This window comes from Colletes gigas, unplaced genomic scaffold (assembly GCF_013123115.1).
Source record: "Colletes gigas isolate AHSC1104 unplaced genomic scaffold, ASM1312311v1 Colletes_gigas_Sc00008, whole genome shotgun sequence".
In the NCBI taxonomy this organism is placed as follows: Eukaryota; Metazoa; Arthropoda; class Insecta; order Hymenoptera; family Colletidae; genus Colletes; species Colletes gigas.
Window position 1 is genome coordinate 303,486 of NW_025106637.1, and position 23,027 is coordinate 326,512.

Consider the following 23,027-nt stretch of genomic DNA (forward strand, 5'->3'; position numbering starts at 1 on the left):
ACCAAGGGATGAAAAATAAAGCAATAAATCTATGAGTGTCAAGGGTAAATGATTCCTCATGCGAGCTTACAAGCTTCCAGATAATATTGCCTATCGAACTACGGAATTCCGGGTTCGCAAACAATCCCGCTACGATAGCAATTGAAAGTATCTAGAACTTACATATCTTCCTGTTTTTCTACCGAATGTTACAAACAAGTATATCCACGAAGTTGCATCGAACGATCTCGAATAATCCAACGGTCTGAAATAAAAAATATCCACGGTATATAATTAAAAGAAATTTAAATGATTCCATTGCAAGTTAGGTACTGGAAATAAAACCTACTAAATAATTGCTTTTGCCCATCCTCCCCCGATAATTTTCGAAGCAAAGCATCGTTAAAAATTGGTCGAGCAACGTACCCCAATGTGGTGAAACGATTCGAAACGTTGAAGTCGCGCAACGTTGCCAGATAATGAATTAGAACCGTGGTAGGACGTATCGTTCGACCTCCGACCTCTGCGTCTCTGTCCCTCGTTTGGTACGTGGTCTCCCTTCGCTTTGGCTCGGGTAGCCTGAAAAGTGAACTTATGTCAGAGCTGGTACGACCGTGTCACACGTTGGGACAACCGTCTCGAGGGAACACCAGAACACACGGTGTCGCGTTGTCCACGATAACAGTGATGAGTGGAGGTCTCTGATGTGACGCTACCGGAGTTGGATTTTTGCCTAAACAGTCCGAACGACAGAGGATCGAAAGGTGTCGAAGGGACCAGTGACCGCCGAGGACCATGATGGTTCAGTTCACCAAGAGGCAATGGCTCACGTTAATAGTCATCAGCCTCGCGGATTTCGCGAACGCCATTTGCGTATCGTTGCAGGCGCCATTCTACCCTCAAGAGGTGAGTAAAAGTGAAAAGTTTTTCTACGAACGAAATTCGCCTATTGGTTCATTTACAACTAATTAGAGAGTTCAACGACTCCATTGTTAATCTCGTTCGTGTCACCCGCGACCTGTGCCAAACTTGCATCAGTCAGAATGGTCCATTTATCTCCCCTCGACTTAACTTGGTCACTTCGTGAATTAAATCGGGGAAAGCTATTCCGATTCTAAAGTTTCCAACTCCGTTAACGTATCAATTCATCGTACATTTTTCCCCATTGCAATTACATTTCAACGCATGCTGTGCGTTATCAATTAACCGTACACTTATTGATTGAGATATCAAACGCAAAAGCGTCATAGTTACGTAGCAGTAGGTGTGTTTGTCCGTTTACGTCGTTAAATGTTACTATTCTACTATGACAGACGCTTGTCAGATAGATGCAGGCGCCACTTAACTCTAAACAAAGTATTTCGACAAAGTTTATCGGCAAGTTTAGCGTCTATTACGCGGAGTTCAGCGATTATTAATAACCGTTCCCATAAATTTTGCCGGAGATCTGTTATTTCAGTACCCGCGATAATCTTAATTAGTCTACCATTACTAAACAGAATCCTATAAATACATCGGCGATGGAACTGTTATTTTGTCGTACATATGGTCAAGGAACTACGTTTGTAATATTGTTTTAAATTCTAGTACAAAATTCGTACCAGTAACAATGCGTTTGTACAACGAATTAATAATTTATTAATATTTTTTAACTCCGCCTTTCTTTTCTCCGTACAACTTCGACCTTCGACTTATATAAATCTTTAATCGTTGTTTAACAATGTTTAATTTGAATTATTCCACCGTTTCGAATTGCATTTTAATGGGAAGAACAAGATTACGGCTTTCTTCTCATTCTTCTTTTATGAATGATTCCGAACGAAGGAACAAATTATCAAATACGCATACCCGCGTGTCTGCGAATTAACTCGGATAATCCTTATCGTGCCATAAAAAATCGAAAATTCGATTACGCTCTTGTCCGTCGTATTATAATTTGTCTATCAATCGACAAGAGGTCGTGTATAATTACGCGTAATAAACCGTAATCTGACGAAACGAAATAAAAACTTCCGATTAAGAAACGGAATATCGTTTGATCCACGCTTTCCCGCGATCTTAATTCTTTTCACTAATTAGAACAATTACAGCTGCGTTTCTAGTCTGAAATCTATTATTTAAAGTAAAAGTTGATGTAATTGATTTGGAGACTAGAAACTGTACAGGACTGTTCTGTATTTTCGAAAATCTCGGGTACCCGTTTCCATCAACTTCCGATATTTCGGTTCGTAAATCTATCTGCGTGAAACGTTTAAAGTTCATTCAGATTTATCTAGAGGAACGTTAATTGCAGCCCAAACAGTGATACGCGCGGTGATAACGAGACGTGGAACATATCCTGATAGTTCAACAATTGTTCATTTTAATTAACATTATTATTCGTTGCTCCGGCATAGTTCCACTTAATAAAATAGTTTAATTGTATTTTGTATTTTCTATGTTCACAGGCAGAGAGGAAGGGCGCATCCCCATCGGAATATGGCTTGGTGTTTGGAATCTTTGAGTTGGTCGTCTTTATCATCAGTCCTGTCTATGGGAAATACGTGGGTGAAATAATTAAATATTCCCTAAATTCTATCCGATTATCACTAATTCCCAGCGGTATTTTATTAACTTTCGATAAGAACGCGAAGAGGAGAGTCGAAACGCGACATATTTTACTAAATTGAAAGAAATAGTGTGAAACAATTTCGCCTGTTTCCAGGCGGCCTGTTTCATCAGCAATGTTTATCGTTCCTGACGAAATACCGAAACACAGTTTCTCTCTGAGTAAAGGCATCGAGGAATAAACATGTCATTAAAACTCTTATCGTTGGAAGAAGTCGTCTAAAATCGTTAATCTGACTCTTAATCTGTGCACAGTCTTAGAATCCGTGCTGCTTTATCGTGAAAACGGCAAAAAAACAAGGAGATCGAAGGGACGTAGATAAAATATCGTTTACCAAATTCTTTTTCACTAGATACCGACAGATTTACGCTTCGAAAATACGAAAACCTTTTTCGTCGACCGATCTGTTCGTATTTAAAAACATCGTCGCTGTATCTCGCACGCAAATAACATTTTCTTTTTAAATTTATTTTCTCGATAAACCAGAATCGGCTCACTGGCGACTGTAAAAAAATTATTCAAATTAATTCTTTTGCAAATCATGAAAAAAAAAATCATTCTTTTACAATTTCTTTGCGATCGACTTTCTAATAGTGTAGTTTTTGTTCTTACTAATTGGACGCGTTAATTTTTTCCTTGCAGCTGCATCGCATCGGACCGAAGCTCCTGTTCAACGGCGGCATTTTGACGACAGGAACTTGCGCTATTTTCTTCGGTCTGCTAGATAAGGTCAACGGCCATTATCCCTTTATAGTCCTCTCGTTCGTAATTAGGATCGTCGAGGCGATGGGCAACGCGGCTTTCCTAACGGCTAGCTTCGCCATCATCGCAAAAGAATTCCCGGATAACGTCGCCACAACCTTTGCCAGCCTCGAAACCTTCTTCGGTTTGGGCCTCATTGTTGGGCCTACCGTGGGTGGTGCTCTTTACCAGGTAAAACGATAAGCTTCCAAATATTTTACCCTGATTTCAAATTGATTCTAGCGCCGAAGATCCGTATCAGTTTTATTTTTAATAAACTTCCTATCCTCGCGTAAACTAATAAAGATTCGAACGATAGGTCGGCGGATACACGACGCCATTCGTAGTCCTGGGATCAGCATTGTTCGTGACGGCAGTCGCTACCGTTTTCATTTTACCGGTTCATCCTAACAACAACGAAGCCACTCACAGCGCCGGAGGTGTGTTTTTTAACATTAATATTAATGGAGCGAGATTAACGCAGGAAAACTGTACTCAATTAAGATTAGATTTCCTTCGTAAAGTCGAAGAATTACGTTCTAATTTATAATGTATAATTGATACGACTATCAAAAATGAAAATCTAAGAACTTTTCGCCTGGGATCTATGAAATATTTATATGTACGTTTACAGGAGTAACCAGAGCTTTGAGGATTCCGGGTGTACTGGTCGCCATGTCGTCCATAATCGCGACCAGCATGAGCATTGGATTTTTACAAGCCACGTTAGAGCCGCACTTGAGGCAATTTGCATTGAGTCCCATCATTTTGGGCCTAATGTTTGTCATTAACGGAGGCACTTATGCCATTACGGCGCCAGCGTGGGGCTGGCTATGCGATCATCGTTCCCATCCGAAAGTAATTATCGAAATGTTACTAGAATTCCTAGATTTTCGCGATAGGGACAATTCTAAAGGACATTAAACTTCTAGCGTGATCGTAATTCTAATCAATCGTTTCTCAAGTAAAAATTCCCGCGACTCTTGACTAACCTTCTGCTTCTATATCTTATCGAATTAGTTGTATAATATTCTATAACGTTTTTTAGGTGGCCACCGTAGCCGGATGTATTCTCGTAGTCATAGCATTTTGTTTAGTCGGCCCAGCGCCTTTCATACCCTATCCAACCATGATCTGGATGACCATTTGCGGCCTCGTGGTTCACGGGTTGGGCATGGCTGCCCAACTGGTTGCCAGTTTCACGGATGCTTTAAGAACCTCCATGTAAGTTAACGTATTCGCATCGCGGAGCTCTTTAACTCTCGCATCGACGATATTAAATAACATTTACGCTCAGAGCTTACGGATTCGCGAACAATCTCGAGACCTACGGTCTCATCAGCGGTCTATGGACCAGCACGTTCGCCCTCGGGGCCTTTATCGGACCCAGCGTGGCAGGAATTCTTCTGGACAATATTGGCTTTCGGAACGCCAGCATGTTTATCGTGCTACTTCATCTGCTAGTGGTAAGACGCGACTTTTATACTCACTGAAAGAAAAGACACAGAGGTTAATACGTTTGTTGCTCGTTGCGTGAATTGTCTGGTTGTTATCAGGGCGTGATAGCCGCGGTGTTTCTGAGCGCTTGCATGCAAAGAAGGAAACCGTACACGGAGATCGGTGCCACGGAGGACCTGATGACACCGTTGACAGACAGTGGACAATCGCGAAGCGGCAGTTTAAGGCACATGGGACGTGGACAAGGCGTACCGATCGACAGGCCCAGCGGCATGAATTCCCTGATCGCGTGCAACAGTTATTCGAACAGGGCCGGAGCGTGGGCCCGGGCATCGTACAGCGGTCGGTATTCCCACAGTTACGGGTCCATCGACGCTAAGAGGTACCTGGAGATTACCACGTGATGGCCCCCGTGGCTCCTCATCGATCAAACCGGAGGAATAAATTTCGCCCGAGGTCGCGTCCTCCTCGGAGATCCATTCTCCTCGCGAATAGTACGTCTTCTCGTCCATCTTTCGTCACAAACTTCTATGCACACCAACTGAAACATACTCATACACCATTAGACGGTTATATTTTTTACACAAGTCTGGAGAAACAAAGTAATGCACGGTTCAATTTTTTAAGTCTAACGTCTATAATTATAGTTCCTAGTAAACTCGCGTGCTTATCGCGAATGCCCTCAGTAGTTATTATGGTCTTTCTTACTGTACGTTATTCGCGCATTCGACTATGTTAAACATCGTAGAATAATGATCGCTCAACGTGTCTGTAATAAAAGATTTTATTTAACTACTCTCTGCTGTCGACTCTCGACGTTGGCAGAACAAATTTTGTATTTTCAGTTTCACAGATTTGCTTTCCACCCTTCTTGAGGATTTTCACTCTCGATCGTCGCGCGATCCATCGATCCTCGGCAACGGTACGTTTTCTACGCTCGCTTGAAATTCCGAGGCGTTCGCGCATACGTGACACACCCTCGCACGTGTGCAAATTCTTCGGAACAATAGCCATGTAAGCGACCAATGGACGTGGCTCCAAGTACACGTGCGTGTGCAACAAGGAAGAAGCCAACGACTTACCGCGGGTTTCGCACGGAATCGATGATTCACTTCGACCGCGACTGACTAGAAATTGAGAATTGTACGAGAACCACGATATTTCTACGATAGACTACGCTTGTACTCTGTTCAAGGAGAACGGGGCATGAAAAGTAAACTAACACAGTTCTTCACCGTGACCGATGCTGCTTGAAAATAACCGTGGCTCAGAAATCGATGTGTTGCTATCCGCTACCAATTCTTGGAACTTCCTTCTTATCGTATCGCCCGCGGCCATGCCGTGTTATCCATCTCTCTCGTTGTTGTTTTGGTCTCGAACGTCGACCAATACCCAAAATACCGCTTCTGTTCACCTTGGCTCTGTGGAAATTCCTTAGGTAAGTTCAGTCTTGCGCGATTAAGATCGGATTATTTCTAACCGAGGACCCTAAAGTCGACCACATTCCACAAAGTGTTTTTAGGGACACGTGTATCAGCGAATTCGAAATTTCTTAAAGAGGAATCGGTGTAAAGTTATCCACATCTTATTGTGTAAATGTAAATCCAAAGAACGAATAAACTTTCGTGGGGTGGGCATATGCACGGAGTTATGCATTTAATGACGTAATAAATACAGCCGAGGAAACGGTTGCTGCAGAGTTAGGAACAAAGGGAAGGGAAAGAGTCATCGATCAGATGATTATCTCATCGTGCCCTCGACCGTGCTGTTCCTTCCTCGATTCTAGACGATAGAAAGAGGAATTTGCGATGCCGACGTTTTCCTGTCTCTCGGTCGAAACGCGCTGAAAGGAGAAGAAACGGAGAGGAAAAGGGTATAACCTGTATCCACGGACACTTGGATGCACATCGTTGACCCCCGCGTGCGTTAATAATTCACTCCTCTTCCTTTCGTTCCTCCGGTTCGCTTTCATGCTCGTTTGTGTTTGAAAAAATAATTGCGTTGCCCTGTATTCTTAAAGCCTTCTATCTCGCCGCTCGATCGTCTTGTCTCGTTCGGTCCTTTCCTGTCCCCCGTATTTCTGCCAATGTTTAAGCTCGCAAACAATACGAATTTGTGTGCCAGCTTTCTTTTATTAATTTTGTATTCAAAGAGTTTTCAACAAAAATGTGAAGACTATTATTTCTAACTCTTGTTGGTCGATCTTCGAGGACTATTTTGCAGAGATAAGTTCCTCGATCAAGAAAATGATTGTTACGCCACTGGGGTACCAGAATTGGAGGCAGGATTAGACGAAGCTGCCATCCGGACAAGAATATCCACAGGTGAATAGTATTCAGAATGAAAAGGAACAGGTTCACGAGAAAGGGTTTACCGGTTACTCGTTTACGCTTTCGTTCTAATAATCCCAGTTGCCTGGAAGATCGAAACTTACGTTGGTTGAAATTAGACGATAAATCGAACTTGCGCGTTAAAACGCCTTAAATAATGATGAACGGAACGAATTAGGAATTAATTTTTGACAAGAAAGAACGTGTTCTTTTCTAAATAACAACGGTGAAAGTTTTCGAGGCAACGTTTCAAAAACTCGAGTATAAAAAAATACACAAAGATACTCACTGATCTGCTAAAGCGCATGTTTAACAACTCCGCCATCTGGACTATTCTTGGGCCACTGCTAAACACAATAATTGAAATATTAAAGTAAAAACTAGAGGAGAAACAATTTTCTGATAATAATACATTACTCAAAGCGTCGAATATCGTGACTATAAGTAAAAATGTTTGATACGAATGAAAATTCAAAGGATTGCTTACAAGCTTATTGCATGCAGGAACATTCGCCTTAAAAGGAACATCCGTGTTCGGAATCGAACGAGTCTAATACGTGGCACGGTGGAGAAAAAAGTTCGTACTTACGCCATTGTAATAAACACCGACCGAATCGAATGACAGGTGAGGTGCTGCCACCTGAAGAGGAAAAACCACAGGTGAACGGTGCGTACAGAAATCGGTATGAAAAGGAACAGATCCACGTAAGAGGGTTGTCTGTTTTCCCCCCACCAATCGGGCCTTGGATGGTGGGGGAGGGAGTCGTGGGGCGCATGCGCAAGGGGGTCTGGGTCCTTCGACCGAGACTGGCGGCCAGCTCGAGGGCCCAAAGTCTGTTTCCATCGTGAGGGAAGGCCTCGGATCGCGCTCGTCGCCAGCGTATCGTCATTTAGTCCGCGTTTTCCCGCGTCTCTTTCGCCTCGTCGCAACATTTCGCCCCGAAATCGTTCGTTCGAAACGACTTACGCGAGTGAACACGTGCCAGCGGGGATACCAGGGACTCCGGGCAGGCTGTTCAGTACCCTCTAGGATCCGGGAACGATCGTACACGTTTGTGTTTACCAATAGTGTGCAAAGTGTCATGGGGATCTAGGAACGCCAGTGAGGGTGAGTTTTCACGATCGTCCTCGTTGGAAGCTTAGAACGGTGAAGATTTCGGGTGATCCCAGTGTGAGAGGAGAACGCGTGTAAATAAGAATGTGCGAAGACGGTGTCGATCTAACGGGCACGTCGAGATCGAAATGATACGGTTCCTTCATTGGCTCGGAGTAACGTACCAAGTCGCTCTTGCTGTATTTGTAATTAACGTCTCCCTACGGAAGCGAGTCGGTATCTAAGAATTAATTTCATTAAGATTCTCGGTGCGAATGAGAATCGCATCAACAAAGGGGTACGGAATTGTCTTTGGCCAGCGATTCGAATACACGATCCAGTGATAAATTCAGGTTCCCTGTTCTCAGACGGTTGTTCGTCGGTAGCAGACAAAAAAAATGCATAGCGGGATCAGTGTATAACTTAAGGAGACAGTGCATAACTTAAGATTACGCGGTCGGTTATCTCGTCCTCGCTCTAAAAATATCCTCGCGAACATTGAAAAAAAGATCTCGATTTTCATGTTCGGGTCACCGTTCACACGGAAGATTCACTCTCGAGCCTGTCGAGTATCGTTTTCTCGTGGTTTTTCTAGTCTTTGCTCGACGGGGAACGGACAGGAAACGAGCGAACCGAGGAACGTCCATCGCTAATTAGGAGTTAATCTCGTACGAATCCGAGCAAATCGGCGGCGTTCACGCTCGGGGCATGAATGGATTCGAACGTTTGTTCTGAAAAAGATCCGAGGCTCTGCGGCGTGTGGCCTGGGTACGATCGGTTAGGGCATTTGAAATTGTGATTCCAGGCGTGTCCGAGGAGGGAAGGTTAGGACGAACGGACGGACGTTCCTACGTGCGCCTCCGTACGGATTGAATCACGCTAAGCTAATGCAACCAACCGGTGTGTATACACGTATGTGGGCAGACGTATCCGCGGAGGAATCTTAAGTATCCTTAAGCGTCCTGGAGCCTCTCTCGTGGCTGGATCAACCGCCTCGAGAACGCCAGTTACAGGAAACTCTAACGCAAATTATAGGATCTAAACTGAAGTAATTACCGCCCCGGAGAACGTTTTGCTCCGTGTATTCCGTGTTTGGAAATTTACTGGATATTATCCAGTTTTTAACCCTTTGCCGTTCCTCGATACTCAAAACGTTGTCATTCCTGCCCTTTGAACTTGCACGCCTGTTTCGTCGTGGCTTGTAAATAAAACCAAAGTCGTACACGAGAAGATTCTGCAATTTCGCGAGGGAACTTGCCCTATAATATTTCCACGGCGCAACAGTACGTTAATCTATTCGAAGACTGGGCCCTTCTACTTTCACATTCCCGTGTCGAATTTCATCCAAGATACTTTTACGCGAGGAAAATATTTAGATCGAAAAATAACCAAGTTGCCAACGAATGGAAAACACTGTCGAAAATGCATTATTCTCTGGTCGTTATCTATTATTCGAGCAAAATTTCGTCCAAGCTCCGGCTGGTCGGAGACTGGGTCCACAGCCGGCTCGGATCGTTTCCATGTGTTTTGCATATGAGATCGAAAGTGTGTACGTGATGCACGCTTGTGTGTGTTGGGCGTTCGCGTATGGGTAGCCATGAAATGCAGTCGAACCGGCTGTAGATGCATGCACCGTGGCCCGGCTGGGGCCCTGTACACTTTGTGGGTCCAGAAACCACGGGATACGCTGTTCGCCGATTTTTTTCACGATCGTTCTCGTTACGATTGCACGAAACGTAAATAAAAGTTCCGCGGTATACCTCTGTACACGGCAAACGACCACTGGAATTCCATCGAGGCGTTTGCCACGCGTATCTACGGGGAAATGGTCTTTCGTCGAATTCGTTAGAAAGGGGAAATGCCCTGACAAATTGATAGTTTGCTGCGTTCTCTTTTTCTATTTGGAGAAAACGTTGCGTTCTTTAACGGCGGAAGAAACAAATGGGATGCGGTTGAAAGATCGGTTCCTAGAACCGGTATAAATCGATCTACGAGCGTCATTTATTGAATCGGATCTGAAGAATCGGCGAATAAAAGTGGAAATTAGAAAAGGATAGTAATTTCTAGTTAACGATACAACCCATTAGGCAAGGCGAAAACTGGACGCTTTCTTATGCTATCGGCGGGGGGTCCCGGACGTTTTTCTGGACCGATCGTGCGTAATTTTTTTGGAAACGGGCAAAAGTTTAAACTCTATAAGAAGCACACGCGAAAGAGGCGTAATATGTTAGAAAAGTGGCTTGATCTCTGTCGATACGATTCCGTAATATTACGTTCGGCGAAAATACGGCGTTTCCTTTCGAACCGATCATACTATTACGTATGAATATCTAGGGAATTGGAGAGGCCAATCACGCGAGTATCTATTACAGAACTTGGATCGCGGGCTTATCGTAATAAGAAAGTTATTGAATGAACTCTTGGGAGGTTAACGAACAACACGAGTACTTTATTAATAACAGTAGCTGCACCTCGCCTTTGCACCGTAACTGTACATTTGCCCTCGTTTCCGAGATATTTTCTGCAATCTTTTAATCGCCACTGCGGCTGCACTTTGGTGCACCAAACAGTTAATACCTGGCGACACCCTTTCGTCGAAACGAATAACGCGTAATCCTTTCGGTAATTCAGCGGCGATTTCGCAATTGTCGCGCGACCTGTTCGTCGGCTCTAAACCCGATTCCGTCCGGTTTCTCGTAATCTTTTTTCCCCTGGAATAATTTATTCGTTTGGCGCGCGCAATGCCCGAGGAGCCTCTCATTATTCGCCGTTCGAGTCGTTCTTACGTATCGCCGTCGCGGAATTACAACACTCCGGGAACAGGAGAAACAGCCGGGTCATCGAAAAAGAATTCCCCGACGAAGAAAGGCTCGTAAAACTGGCGCGCCGCGAACAAGATCCACGAAGCCCCGGCTCTGATGCTGCGCTGAACAATGGATCCTGACGTCACGAGACTGCACCTGCGACGCGACGCTACTCGACGCCCTGCGCTTGCATGTACAACGACCCACTGTATCGGTCCCTGCCTGCACTCGTTCATTTCAAAACTCCCGGGGAACACCTCGGACCGAGTCGCATTCGATCGTAAAGCTATGTTTGTCAAAGGTGTACCCTTCGGGGTAATAAGAACCGCAGGAAGGAACGGAACAACAAAGGGTGCCCGGACGTAGCCATTAGCCTTCGGTTTTCTCGTAAATTACCTGGCACCATTAATCAGAGACTTTATGGGAAATCTGAAGCAATTAAGTTTCTAGGTGAACGACAATTCGGACAGAAACGCTAGTTTTATGGTGGTTTCCATAAAGGTTTCTTTGTCTCTTGGCTTAACTTTGATGCCCCTAATTGTTCTTCGACGGAAGAGAAACTTGCTTAACGACACGACGATCGAATCTATAAAATTGAACGGTTTGCAACTGCAACCGTTACGTAAAATCGTCGTAAAGCCTGCAACGAATTCGTTGCTTTCTGAGAGGTATTCCATACGCAACGGTTACGTAAGCACGCACGCGTAATAATCGATTGTAAAATACGCCCCTATTAACATCGAAAGTTGAAAATGCGAACATCAAAATGCATCACGTGCTCGTGTTCGTGTTCGCTACATTATCGCTGTCATTACGAGCCGTTGCGACATGAACGTTGACCGTAGAAAGCAGACGCGTCTTATTATCTATAAATATAAACCGCTGGTCGCGACGGAAACCGAGAAAACCGGAAATTCATACGATTCGTTACCAAATCTTCCGCATTCGCGCAAACTACGATAAAACGATGATCATTGGGAATCGTTGCTAAATGAGAGTTTCTGCACGGATCTTGTTCTTCTCGCGGCATTCCGGGCCCAGGGTTTTTCGGGCACGAGGATCGGGTAGACTTTCACCATTTAAGTTTCGTCTGGCTCTTACACCCGAGTCATCGTTCGGCCAGTTCTCCGGACCGGATCGAGAAGGAGGCCTTGCTAAATACCTTATTACTTTTGAATTAACATATCGGTACCAAGGTAACAGGACTTCTCCTCGCACGGTCGCAGATTCCTCGTACGAGTGGGATACATTTAGGTCACGACAGGGCCTCCCAACTTCCTTCGCGAACGTTTACTTTCTTGTACGAGGTGTTTTATAGCGCGAAATATATACAGCTTCCTTGTTTAGTACAGAGTCGTTTCCAATTAATAATGCGTTTCGCTGGAAACTTTTAATTCGATACTCTTTAGGTATGAATTTGGTCCCAGTCTCCGCGAGCAATTATGTAGCACGCAAGGTATCCGCTGAAAACTCGGTATCGAAGTTCGAAAGCCACCGACTGCGTTGATAGAAACTCAAATGAAAGCTGCTAAGTGAGTAATCAGACAAGAGGAGGATTTCTTCTGTCCATCCACGGAACGCGACAGGTTTTTCTCCCGCTCGGAAATACCCAGTCACGAGGATATATCGTGATCCGACCCTATACGCCCGTAGTGTTCCAAGGGAAACACTCGTTTAATCCCATCGATTCGTTAACAACATCGGTTAATAAAATAAATTCACCACTGTTCTCGAATCGGTAGAAGAACAGATATTTTGCGTTGGTTAGCTGATTATAGTTGCACCTCTTCCTGCCTGGGTTCTCTCTTCTATACTTTTCGTGTCCCAGTTTCCGTGAAAACGGAATCGGCATTCGTTCGAGCGACCGGTTCGCGCGATAATCGCGATTTAATGTACCGGTGCAGGGAAGAATAGAGGAAAGCGTCCTTGACGTTACCGTTAGGATAAAAAGGTTGATTAAGTTGGTTTTACACTTTGCTAGGCTCGCGAACGATAAAAAGAGAGGGGAAACGCGACTGCTAATGGCATTGTTAACGGCTTCCGGTTGAGAAAGAATGTTACTTGCGTTCGAATCTCGTTTTCTCGACTCGAAGCGAATATTAATCGACGAGAGTCGAAGATACGAGAGCTGTTTGGGAATTTTCCGCCGGAAAAGAAAGTATCGATAGGGACACCTATCGCGAGTAGCTACTACAGTCTTCTTAGAGATTTCTTTATGGCTTTATGGCTTCCATCCCTAATAAAACTCGTAGATGCGATGATGTAAGCCTCGTCATCAAAAGACAATTACATAGCAAAAGGTATATAAACAACAGCAACGTTACGTTTGATTAATTAAAATCTGACGAGCATAATCGCTGCTATAACTCTTAGGTCAATTACGCTAATCGATATTTCTGACTTCAGCAACTTTTTCCCTAGCTTCCGCCCCCCTCTGGCTGACAGACGAGAATGTCGTTGATTGTTTGAGTAATCGCTGCCGTGAGAATTAACTGGATCAAACGAACCGTTCTACCGTATAGTCGAAGAAAACGACCTTGAGGTTACCACGGAAACGTCGTTAAAACGAGCGTCAACTTTCTTCCTGACGTATCCACTATGTTGTCCGATTAATTGTCAGTTTCTTGTCCACGTCTTCCGATCGGCATCAATTTCACATTAACGGTATAATTGCTTCCCAAACGGAGCTCTTTGAGTTCCACGAATGGCTCTACACAATTGGTTATAACGACAGCAACGATCCCAGTTAGGAATTAGGTGTATTATAATTGGAAAGAGTAAAGAAACTCGATTTTTCACGTTCGTAAATTTCTATTTAAAAAAAAAAAACACTTGAGTAAACGATGAAATTCGTAGATTCACAGAATATATAGAGCATTAATTAAATTAACCTTTCCAAGATGGAACTGTCGCGGTTACATCGATGGAGTCGTCCTTGACGATCTAAGTAAGATTCCTTTAAAGGTTGAGCGAAGCTTTCTCTGAGCATAAGTCATTCTGAATTCCTGGCAATCGCCAGGCGACAGCCACGTCGACTCGAAAGTGCATTTGAATTCCTGGATTTCCACGTACATACGTGCGATAATTAACGAAGATTTTCCAGTTGCCGCGAGGAATTTATACTTTGCTCGGAATAATTGAAGTTGATTAAATTTCAAAGACCAGCAAACGTTGTAGGTCGTGCTCGAAGCATTAATTTCATTATCGCTGCTTACTTTGCACGCCTAACAGTACCCGCCCGCATGTTCTTCTTTCTCGGACAGGTCGGCCATCGATGTCACAAGTTCAACAAACGTGAACGACGCGCCTAGTTATTCAGATTGTACGACCGAGTCTCATCTTTCACCCATGTTTCATGCAGCGAGTCTAGCACGGCGTGAAACTGTTGAAATTAACACTCACGTTATCGATAACGTATTGACGCTTGCGTTAATACGCGGATAAAAATGTTAGACTCGAGAAGTAAACGGAAATTTACGCTCGGCGAAACTCGTTTTCCGCGGTTAAAAAATGTTGCATCCTCGAGCAGTTAAATCTAAATAAGCAATGAGAGAAAGAGGAGGCACGAAGCATTGATTGCGTTCCGCTGTAGAAGAGAAACTCGAAGAGCCGAGCGGGCCGGAAACCCTTGGGGCAATCGAACGCGTCGCAGATATCAGCGTCGACGGTGGTCCTTCCGCGTCGGAGCGTCTTTACGGTCTCGAAGCGGACCCCAAGCGGCGCTGGATCCCCGGTTTTCGCGATCGTTGGCGCACATAAGGGCTCCATTGTCCGATCGGCGGAGAGATCCGATTGTCGGCCGGAGACTGGGATATTCCGCTGGCCAGCGCAGCGGATCGAAACTGTAACGGCAGCTCGGTCCCTGGACTCTGGATTGCATGCCGATCGGACATTGGCAACGGCGAGTGAAAGTGTCGCGACGCCGGTTCGGCCGGTCATACGCTTGAAACTCGCGGCGTTCTCGCGTGTATGGACCTCGCGGCCACTTAGAAATCCGCCATGCCGATCTGGCCATACCGGGCCACTCGAGCACCGTGATACCCTCGCTCTCGCACGGGTGTTCCTGTTCTCGCGAGAACACGGCTACACCCGGTGTCGCGTGTCCATATGCAACGCGGAGAAAACGCGGTTTATTCGACTTCCATAAAGGCTGCTGCGGTTTTGCGGCCTACGGTTTTAACGTCGCTAACCGATTCGTCACCGACGAATCGGAACTCCCACGCTGACCTACATCGAAAAATACGAGCAAAGAAACGTCGACGATGTCTACCGGAATTTTCTTACGAACGAGCATCCTTCGGAGTTACAAACTCACCGAAACGTAATGTCTCGGTGATATTTTGCAATTCCACGTTTGCAGATGCGCGTTAATTCGCACGATATTGCGGAAACGAAATTGCGAAAAGCGCGATACCGCATCAGTTGTTGCGTTCAATTCGAAAACAGAGATTTGTTGTATCAACCGTAGTAATTTCAATTAAGGTTGACTTAAATTCGGTTTAGCAATGCACGGTTTCGCAAACCGTGCCGCGATACGGTCGTGTACGAATGGTTCGGCCAACATTGACTCGTTCCACCGTATTCGAGCGTATATTAGAATGCTTTCATGGCGAATGATCGTGCCACGAAACTCCTTTTTCGTTCTTTTCCTTTCGACTGGAATCCAATCTCCGTAAGCAGTTCCCGAGTTCCTGCGGAGCTTCTCCGTTGCATAGTTTTCGTTTCGAATCGAAAATTGAGTCGTTGTGACAGAGCAGCGAACGACACGGAGTTCTAGAAACCGCTCTAAGGAGACTCGAGGTTGCACGGGTCGCTTTCAGTTTCCGCTTCAAGTCGTTTCGCAATTTTGAAGGCCGTCTGCGAGCGTGCAACATGGACTTGGCGTGTAGGCGTGTATATCGCCTGCATACTTTGTAAATCGGTCCGGAAATCGGTGCACGAACGGTCTGTCTTTCTTGAGTCGTTTCGATTCGTTTCTCGTAGCAAAAATTACATTATAAATCTACTGAAATTTCCTTTTTCGTCCAGTTGGATCCAGTTGCAGTGTTTGCATTTTCACGAGAACCTTTTGCTTCCCTTGTTCGATAGAAATTCAAAGGCCAAACAGGCTTGTTGCCAGTATCATCAACCGCAAATTATGCGAGACGACGCCAGAAGGCTTATTCATTATTCGTGATATTTAAAATCCATTGAAAAACCGTGACTGATTCACCGAGCTTTGTGGTCACTTGCACCTGTATTTGTATTGGCAGTGAATATCGAATGAAACGGTAAAAAATTTACCTACAAACTGTGTTTATCCGCGTTTAAATTTATTCTTTTATCATTCCTGATCTCGAATTTTGAATTATTGCACAGATTTCTTTCATGGCATTCTTGATTTTATGTGTTTATCAGTTTTCTTTACATCGAATATTAATAATATGAAACTTGTTGACGTGGTTTCGATTATGAAGCGAACTAGCTTCCTTAATTATAAAGAAAAAGTAACTTATGTAAAAATTGTGCAATATCTAGAGTATCTGTTCAATGAAAACAGTTCGTTTCGTGAGTGGAAGCAGCGGTTTCACGGCCACTTTCACTTTCTTTCACGAAATGCTGTGTATTTTTCTATCCTCCAGGTAACAAAGACCTGGTTCAAGGTCGTCAGGTAAAAGAAGCTTAAGAATCATAGCCCTTGCAACCTGCGCGACGAAATTACGATGGAACACTGTTACAATTTCCAAATTTCCTGAACATTAACTTCCTACGTTTGTTGATTCGTTTTCTTCCACAGTCTGTATTCGAAGCATCTATTATTATTCGTTTCTGAGCATTCCAATCTGTAATCTTCACCCTGAACTTTCACGTTGACAAGCTACTAAGTAATACGGTTTTTCCGTCTCCCATTACGAAGATTATTGCTTCTCGTCATTCGACAGACCTTTTTTGCCATAATTGTACCTGGGACCATTAAAATCGTGACGTGGAAATTTACAAGTAGCAGTTTTCCTTCGTCCACACGAATAATAAAACGACCCGTCTGCTACCTGTTCGCGGATTACCATTTTTAATCCATCGTAAACCGAACGGAGGAGGACGACGCGACGCGTCCGGGTTCGCGTGACATTTCGTTCCCGCATCTAATTGTACAGTCTCGGCTAGGGTCTGAAATAGTAACGTTCGATTTTAGAATACCTCGAGTTTGGTCGCTGGGCCCTTCTTTAAGCCCGATGGAGGGAAAGGTCAGTCCCATGGGCCGTAAACTCCTATACCAACACAGCCATCCGAAAATCCAGTTATTTTCGGAATGGCCCAGCAGGTATCTTCCGTTTCGTCATCGCCATGTGCTCACCATTCCCGGCGCGGCTCAGAAAAAGCATCAAACGACCCGTAAAAAACCAATTTCCTCGCAAAACCTATCGAAATAAATTTAGAAAAATTAGGAAATTGGAGGACGTTTCGGAACATCCTGCTTTGTTTAAAGAGACGTTCGTAAATTGGACCGTTGCGTTGGTAGCATTTCCACGGGATCACGAACGTTTTACGTCCATTTGTATAGATTACAGTCCATTCTACGCGCGTCAACGAACTTGTATCGTAGACAGTTTAGCGGTAAATCATTACCCGCTCGTTCGAAACAGTCGAACAATTATCTGCAATAGTTTTCTAAATAGCTATTTGATCAGTCGTTAATACAACTGCTGGACGTTTGTACTTTAATTGCCCTGTGGTAATTATCCCTTTATCAATAAATCGAAGCTCTATTTAGTCCGACTCGCGTTTATTATAAACATTCCAAGCTTTATTCGTTTACCAAAGAGTAAAACCAGAATGTCTCGGGATTCAATTCTCGGTAGTATCTTTTATGATGAATCGTGCACCATTGATGATACGTTTCGTAACACCGTGTGTACTTAACAAACATCCGAACGTGGAGGATGAAGGTAAAACGGTCGATTAACGGTAGGTTAATACGTTAGAAATTGCTCGGTATAAATGTTTTCGAGACCGTTACACCACCCACGGTGTGACCAACACCGAGTTCCAAGATAGTTTCGAGCTTGACAAATGGTTCTGGGGTACGTTATCCGGGGCGTGTCTTCCCTTTCGAATTATTTTTTACGATATATTCATTTGTAAATCTCGATCACGTCGCGCGGCTCCCGAGGAATGCTGCTGCATCGACCGGATTAACGAACGCGGAAGCGAAGAAGAAACGATAAACGTAGCGGTGACGAACGGTGCCTCGCGTGCAATCATCAGCGGCAACTGGCGCAAGAAAGATAATTCCTCGATTAGGAATTGGCGATTTGTCTCGTGCTACCTCGACCGTGAAATGACAATTTCAGCCCCGACGTCGGTATTTCTCGACAACAGGCCACGGACGATACTTTGCGCGCAAAAAAACCGAATTACGGGCCCGCGCATGTAGATCCGGGGGATGGTTGCGTTCGGTTTGTGGTACGATTCGAGACGAGGTACGCTAAAGGATAAAACCCTCTGGGACTCGCGGTGCATCCCGCAGCAGACACGTGCAAAATCTTTTCGTAACTATTTCTATACGGTCGCGTCAAGAAAGACTACATTCCTAGATAGAGTTGGACGTTGTTCGAATATACTGGGAACCATTTAAAAAATTGAAAATTTCGTAGCGTTTGTAAGAGTTCCTGGTGAAAGGGTTCGACCGTTTGTTTACTCGTTCTGGCTAGTCTAGTTGGTCAGGGTACAGGGATCGAAGGGATCGAAGGGATCGAAGGGTCGAATGGATCGCCTGAATGAAATCGAAAACGATCGTCTATGGTCGCGCCCAGTTCGCATTAAACTCGTCACAGCAAGGTCGTTCTATCTTTCCTCTCTCCGTCACTCGATGTCCGAGCGTACTTTCATTTTGCCAAGCTGTCGGTGTCGTTCGCGACCGTTTATGGCTATTAAATTAAATTCCACGGGCGTCAGCCGGTTCGCATAGCTCGGCGTTGCGCGCCGCCGTCAGAATGCAGAATGCGCGTGCGCTGTACACGTCTGGCCATTATTCAACTTTTATCGGAATCGCGACTAAACGACCCGAGCCTCGAAAGAGAAATCTCGGCTGCTCGACCGTCCATCGAAGGCTGATTTAACACCAGGAATTATCGGACGATTAATCCGCGGGGCCGGATACTATTTATTTATCGGCGCGAATTCGGGCCTCGATGGCCCTTTCCGTGCCCCGGGGGGACTGAAAACAGCGGGGCCAGCGTTCGAACTTTCACGACACGAGCGATTTCACGTTGTTACGTGTTCAATTTCACGAATATTGACCGGCTACGAGTGAAATGTCTTTCTCTTCTCGAGGTGTTTCAGCTCGCTCGCTATTATAATGTAGAAAGGAAAAGAGTCGATCGATCGAATCGTCGAACGCGGAATTTCAACAAAGTATTAAGGAACAAAATATTAGAAAAAGTACACAGGTACGAAGAAACACGATTGCGCGAAACGAAGGAAAGTTTTTAGTTTTCTATAGTTGGATGATATTATTTAGCGCGCAGCTGCGATCTAAATAATGTAACGCGCTCGACTAAGTCGAAAGATCGAGAGTTACGATTAGAGAGACGAACGTTCTCCTTTGCTAATCAGTAATGTCGATAGGTGACCAGAGGCGGAGCGAAGAAAATAAAGCAAAGACAAGTCAAGGTGTCTCTGTAGCCGTGCGAGACTCGTTGCACGGTAAATAAGCTGGAAATAATTATGCCGGGCACGCGCTTCTCCCCTCGAACAGAATCGCGCCGCTTCCTCGTAAATTTCAATTCCAGAGACGCCGTTTCGACCTTCTGTGTACACATTTTGCATCTCTTGTTTTTCGACATTGAACATCGTACCCAATAAACCTTTCGTCGATCCGTGAATTATTTTACCGAGCCACCAAATAGGATAAAACAAAAATCACCGAACAACGCTTAAAAATTGGCCCCCTGGATCAAAATACGTCCGTGTACATTACTAACGAACGATCTCGATAGGCGGGAAGTTTTTGTAGATGATCGAGTCGTTTCCGTGAAATATCAGTTTACATTAGAAAGCCACTTTCGAAAGGGGAAAAGAAAACATTTTTTTTCGCCGAACGATTCGTTGATGTACGAATACTTTTAAATGGAAAAATGTGCAACGAGGCCCGTCGCGTGTACGACATTAGGTATTCGAAATGGTCAAATTTATCAGATACAATATTAATTAAATCGCGAACAGCTACATATATGTAGAGTTGCTTTCGTAGACCACGAATTCCTTTCTCTTCGTAACGAAACGTACAGTTGGCATGTCGGAACGCCTGTACATCGATACAGTTCGATTGCGATACGTTCGACTGGCGAAAAATTTCAACCGGCGACAGTTTCGACAAAGCACGTTCACTTGGATCACGGATAGAAACTCGTTTTGGATCGAACCGATCGGATATCGACGCGATAGAAATTTATCATTGTTTAAAATGGAATTCAAACGAACAAATAACTAAAAAAATCCAGCCTTGATTCGAGCAATTAAATGGATATCGATCTAGTTCGTAAAGAATTGATACTTGGAAGTACAATTAACAGCATCGATTATACGAGATTTTAATCCGGTAAACGCAATTATTTGTTCTATTCTTGGACGTTGCTTCTCATTAATCATGGTTTCAACGTTTCTGCTGGAAATCCCAACGTCGTTAACGTTATATCGTCTTGCTTTTGTGACGCATGTGTGATTGCCAGCATAGCGTTGAGAATAACATTAGAGTGTCTAACGTTTCGGGGTTTCAAAATGCCTGCCGAACACGATTTCGCATAGTCGAACCTTGATGATCCAGGTTACAGAAGAAAATTCGAGGTCCGATGTCCCGAGGCTAATAAATGTCAGCGAAATCCTATTTTACATAATCGAACCTTGATAATCTGGGTTAAAATGAAGATTCGAGTTCTGGTAAAGCAACTACATTAGTTACTTGTGACACAATCTCGCGATAAACAATTCACGCAAGGTGAAAACGACTAATAATTTTGGTAATTAATAGAAGGTAAGATTAAGAAGATCCGAACCAAGGAAGAGTGTTCGGAAAGGAAAATCGAGGGGGAAGCGAGGACTGACGTGAAATCCAACTTGTTCTAGGAGTGGCGAGTGAAGTACGAGGCCGTTTAATAATTGGAATAAAAGAAAATTGTAGGCGCGATTGGAATTCCGACGTTTCGTGCACGACAGATATTCGAAAGACCATCCGACACGGAGACAGGAACCGTGGACTGGACCAAGTTGGATTGGTTTGATTAGAAAGTGGGACAGGTAGACTTGCAGCGCCGGTAGCTCGTGTACAGGCCCCAGGGGCCTTGCCAACTCACACTCGCGAAAGATCGCTCCTCAGAAACACGCGTGGGTACATGGAAGTGTGTATCCGCGTGTCTCCTTGCGTTCGCGATAGCCATAACCGCCATTGGAAACACGTATGCACAATATAGAACTCCGTGATGCATTAAATATCCAACCACTGTGCGCACCGAACCTCGCTGTAAATATTTAATCGAATTTCATTACGCTAGAAACTGATATTGGGGAATCGTTAAACTTCAGAACTTGTTGCACATGAATCTGATCATTGTAGAGCTATTTCAAATGAAAATATACATATTCGCAACTCTGTATTCGAGAATAATAACTAGGTCGATATCACGAACATGAACGATACGGAGAAGCGTGTATATACTTGTATAATAAGCTGAAGGTCCTTAGATTCGCTACACGCACCTTCGATTTTCATAATAAATAATTCAACGAGAAATCATAACCGCACGTCATAAGAGTACGATACGTGGATTAGTTTCAGCTTCGATTTCGTTTTTGCTCGTAGATGGTATCAACTATAAGAAACACCTATTATTTATTGCAAACCGCACCGTTTACTTCGACAGTCTGAATACGTTTTTGCCATAAATAATCAAAATAAATTCCTTGGGAAGCATTTAAATTCTTTTGGTTATTTTATGTTTAAATTTCCAGAACTCGTAAATATTATCTGTTGGCGATTTATGTTGAATTTGATTATCTTTCGCGAAACTTTGGGCGTAACAAGTGTAAGTTTAAAGAGACAACCAACGGCTCGAAGTAACGGCGGAGAAAATGTATCCTCTGGGCGAGTGTGAGGCCGTCACAGGTTGCTCGTAACTTTTCTTGGTCAATTGTGTACGTGCACCAATATTTGCATACATGTATAAATGGATAACCGATTGGAATGTACATTTTTTTTTTTCAGTTTGCAAAACGGACAACGTGTCGATGTTTTATTTATACGCTCGAAAGGCTACGCACTTTCATACTTATGACTGTGGTTGCATTGTTCATGCGTGAAGCATGTAGGCAGAATGGGATGAAATTTAAAAATTGAAAGAGATCGAGCGTGACCACGACCGATGATTCAATGTAATTTCTTCCGTTGCGCAGAAGCGGATAACGGAGACGCAGAAAATTTACGTTTCCTCTATAAATCGTCTTACTCGATATCGTAAATAAAAGAGGACACGTGTTAATACGATTTTTCCAAGCCCTAAGGACGATAACATGCGATGTAACTTAAAAAGGAAATCGCATTCCTATAACATGAGAAGTCGCGTAATATTCATCTACATAAATCAGCCTATAAAGCGTTGGTTCTGCGTTCCTTTCATGCCCCGCTATGTTCTCTCGATGAAACTATTAATTAGAAGAGCTTTAGAACCCGTTAACCTACCAGTGGGCCCTGTCTCGCCGACCTATTGTCTCTCTTTGCATCAACGTGCCGCTGCGAATATTTCGCTAATTTATCGTTTCCGTTGCAATCCCCTTTAAGTCATCGTATTCCATTGCGCGAGACAGAATTGTGTCTGCGAAAAAATTTCGTTGGCACCGCGAACAATGCCATTGAAATTTGCCGGCATCGATAAAGGCCTTTGATCGATAAATATTTTTAGACTCGAGGAAAATGTATGATTCTTTTTAACGTTTAAAAATTCTAGCGTCGAAATATAAATTCGATCAACCGTAAGAGACTG

General features: G+C 44.0%; 2 protein-coding genes and 1 long non-coding RNA gene across 4 annotated transcripts in view; 2 read left to right on the forward strand and 1 right to left on the reverse strand.

Annotated features, from left to right (window-relative positions):
- The first annotated feature begins 695 nt into the window (after positions 1-695).
- LOC122396832 (MFS-type transporter SLC18B1-like) lies at positions 696-5,201 on the forward strand. The gene is made up of 8 exons (XM_043395536.1): positions 696-885; positions 2,427-2,522; positions 3,230-3,520; positions 3,648-3,768; positions 3,963-4,186; positions 4,377-4,552; positions 4,626-4,794; positions 4,885-5,201. Exons 1-8 carry the CDS (start codon positions 775-777, stop codon positions 5,188-5,190), a joined length of 1,494 nt encoding a protein of 497 aa, XP_043251471.1. The 5' UTR covers positions 696-774; the 3' UTR covers positions 5,191-5,201.
- On the reverse strand, positions 5,202-7,791 carry LOC122396841. The gene is made up of 4 exons (XR_006259066.1): positions 7,706-7,791; positions 7,406-7,463; positions 6,010-6,207; positions 5,202-5,327 (listed from the first exon to the last, which is right to left on the reverse strand). It is a non-coding gene; the product is annotated as an uncharacterized LOC122396841 (long non-coding RNA).
- Positions 7,792-7,961: 170 nt separating this feature from the next.
- Positions 7,962-23,027, forward strand: part of LOC122396830 (mucin-16-like) — a 34,737-nt gene continuing 19,671 nt past the window's right edge. For both annotated transcript variants that reach the window (XM_043395532.1, XM_043395534.1), the window contains exon 1: positions 7,962-8,224. The gene's annotated coding sequence lies outside the window, so the exon portion shown is untranslated. The remainder of the gene's footprint in view (positions 8,225-23,027) is intronic.

Bases quoted from the DNA above. Each gene is read 5' to 3' on its own strand.
- LOC122396832 (XM_043395536.1), top strand. From the start codon at position 775: ATGATGGTTCAGTTCACCAAGAGGCAATGGCTCACGTTAATAGTCATC. The intron at 2,523-3,229 runs GTGGGTGAAATA...TTTTCCTTGCAG, and splicing joins GTCCTGTCTATGGGAAATAC to CTGCATCGCATCGGACCGAA. The intron at 4,553-4,625 runs GTAAGTTAACGT...ATTTACGCTCAG, and splicing joins GATGCTTTAAGAACCTCCAT to AGCTTACGGATTCGCGAACA.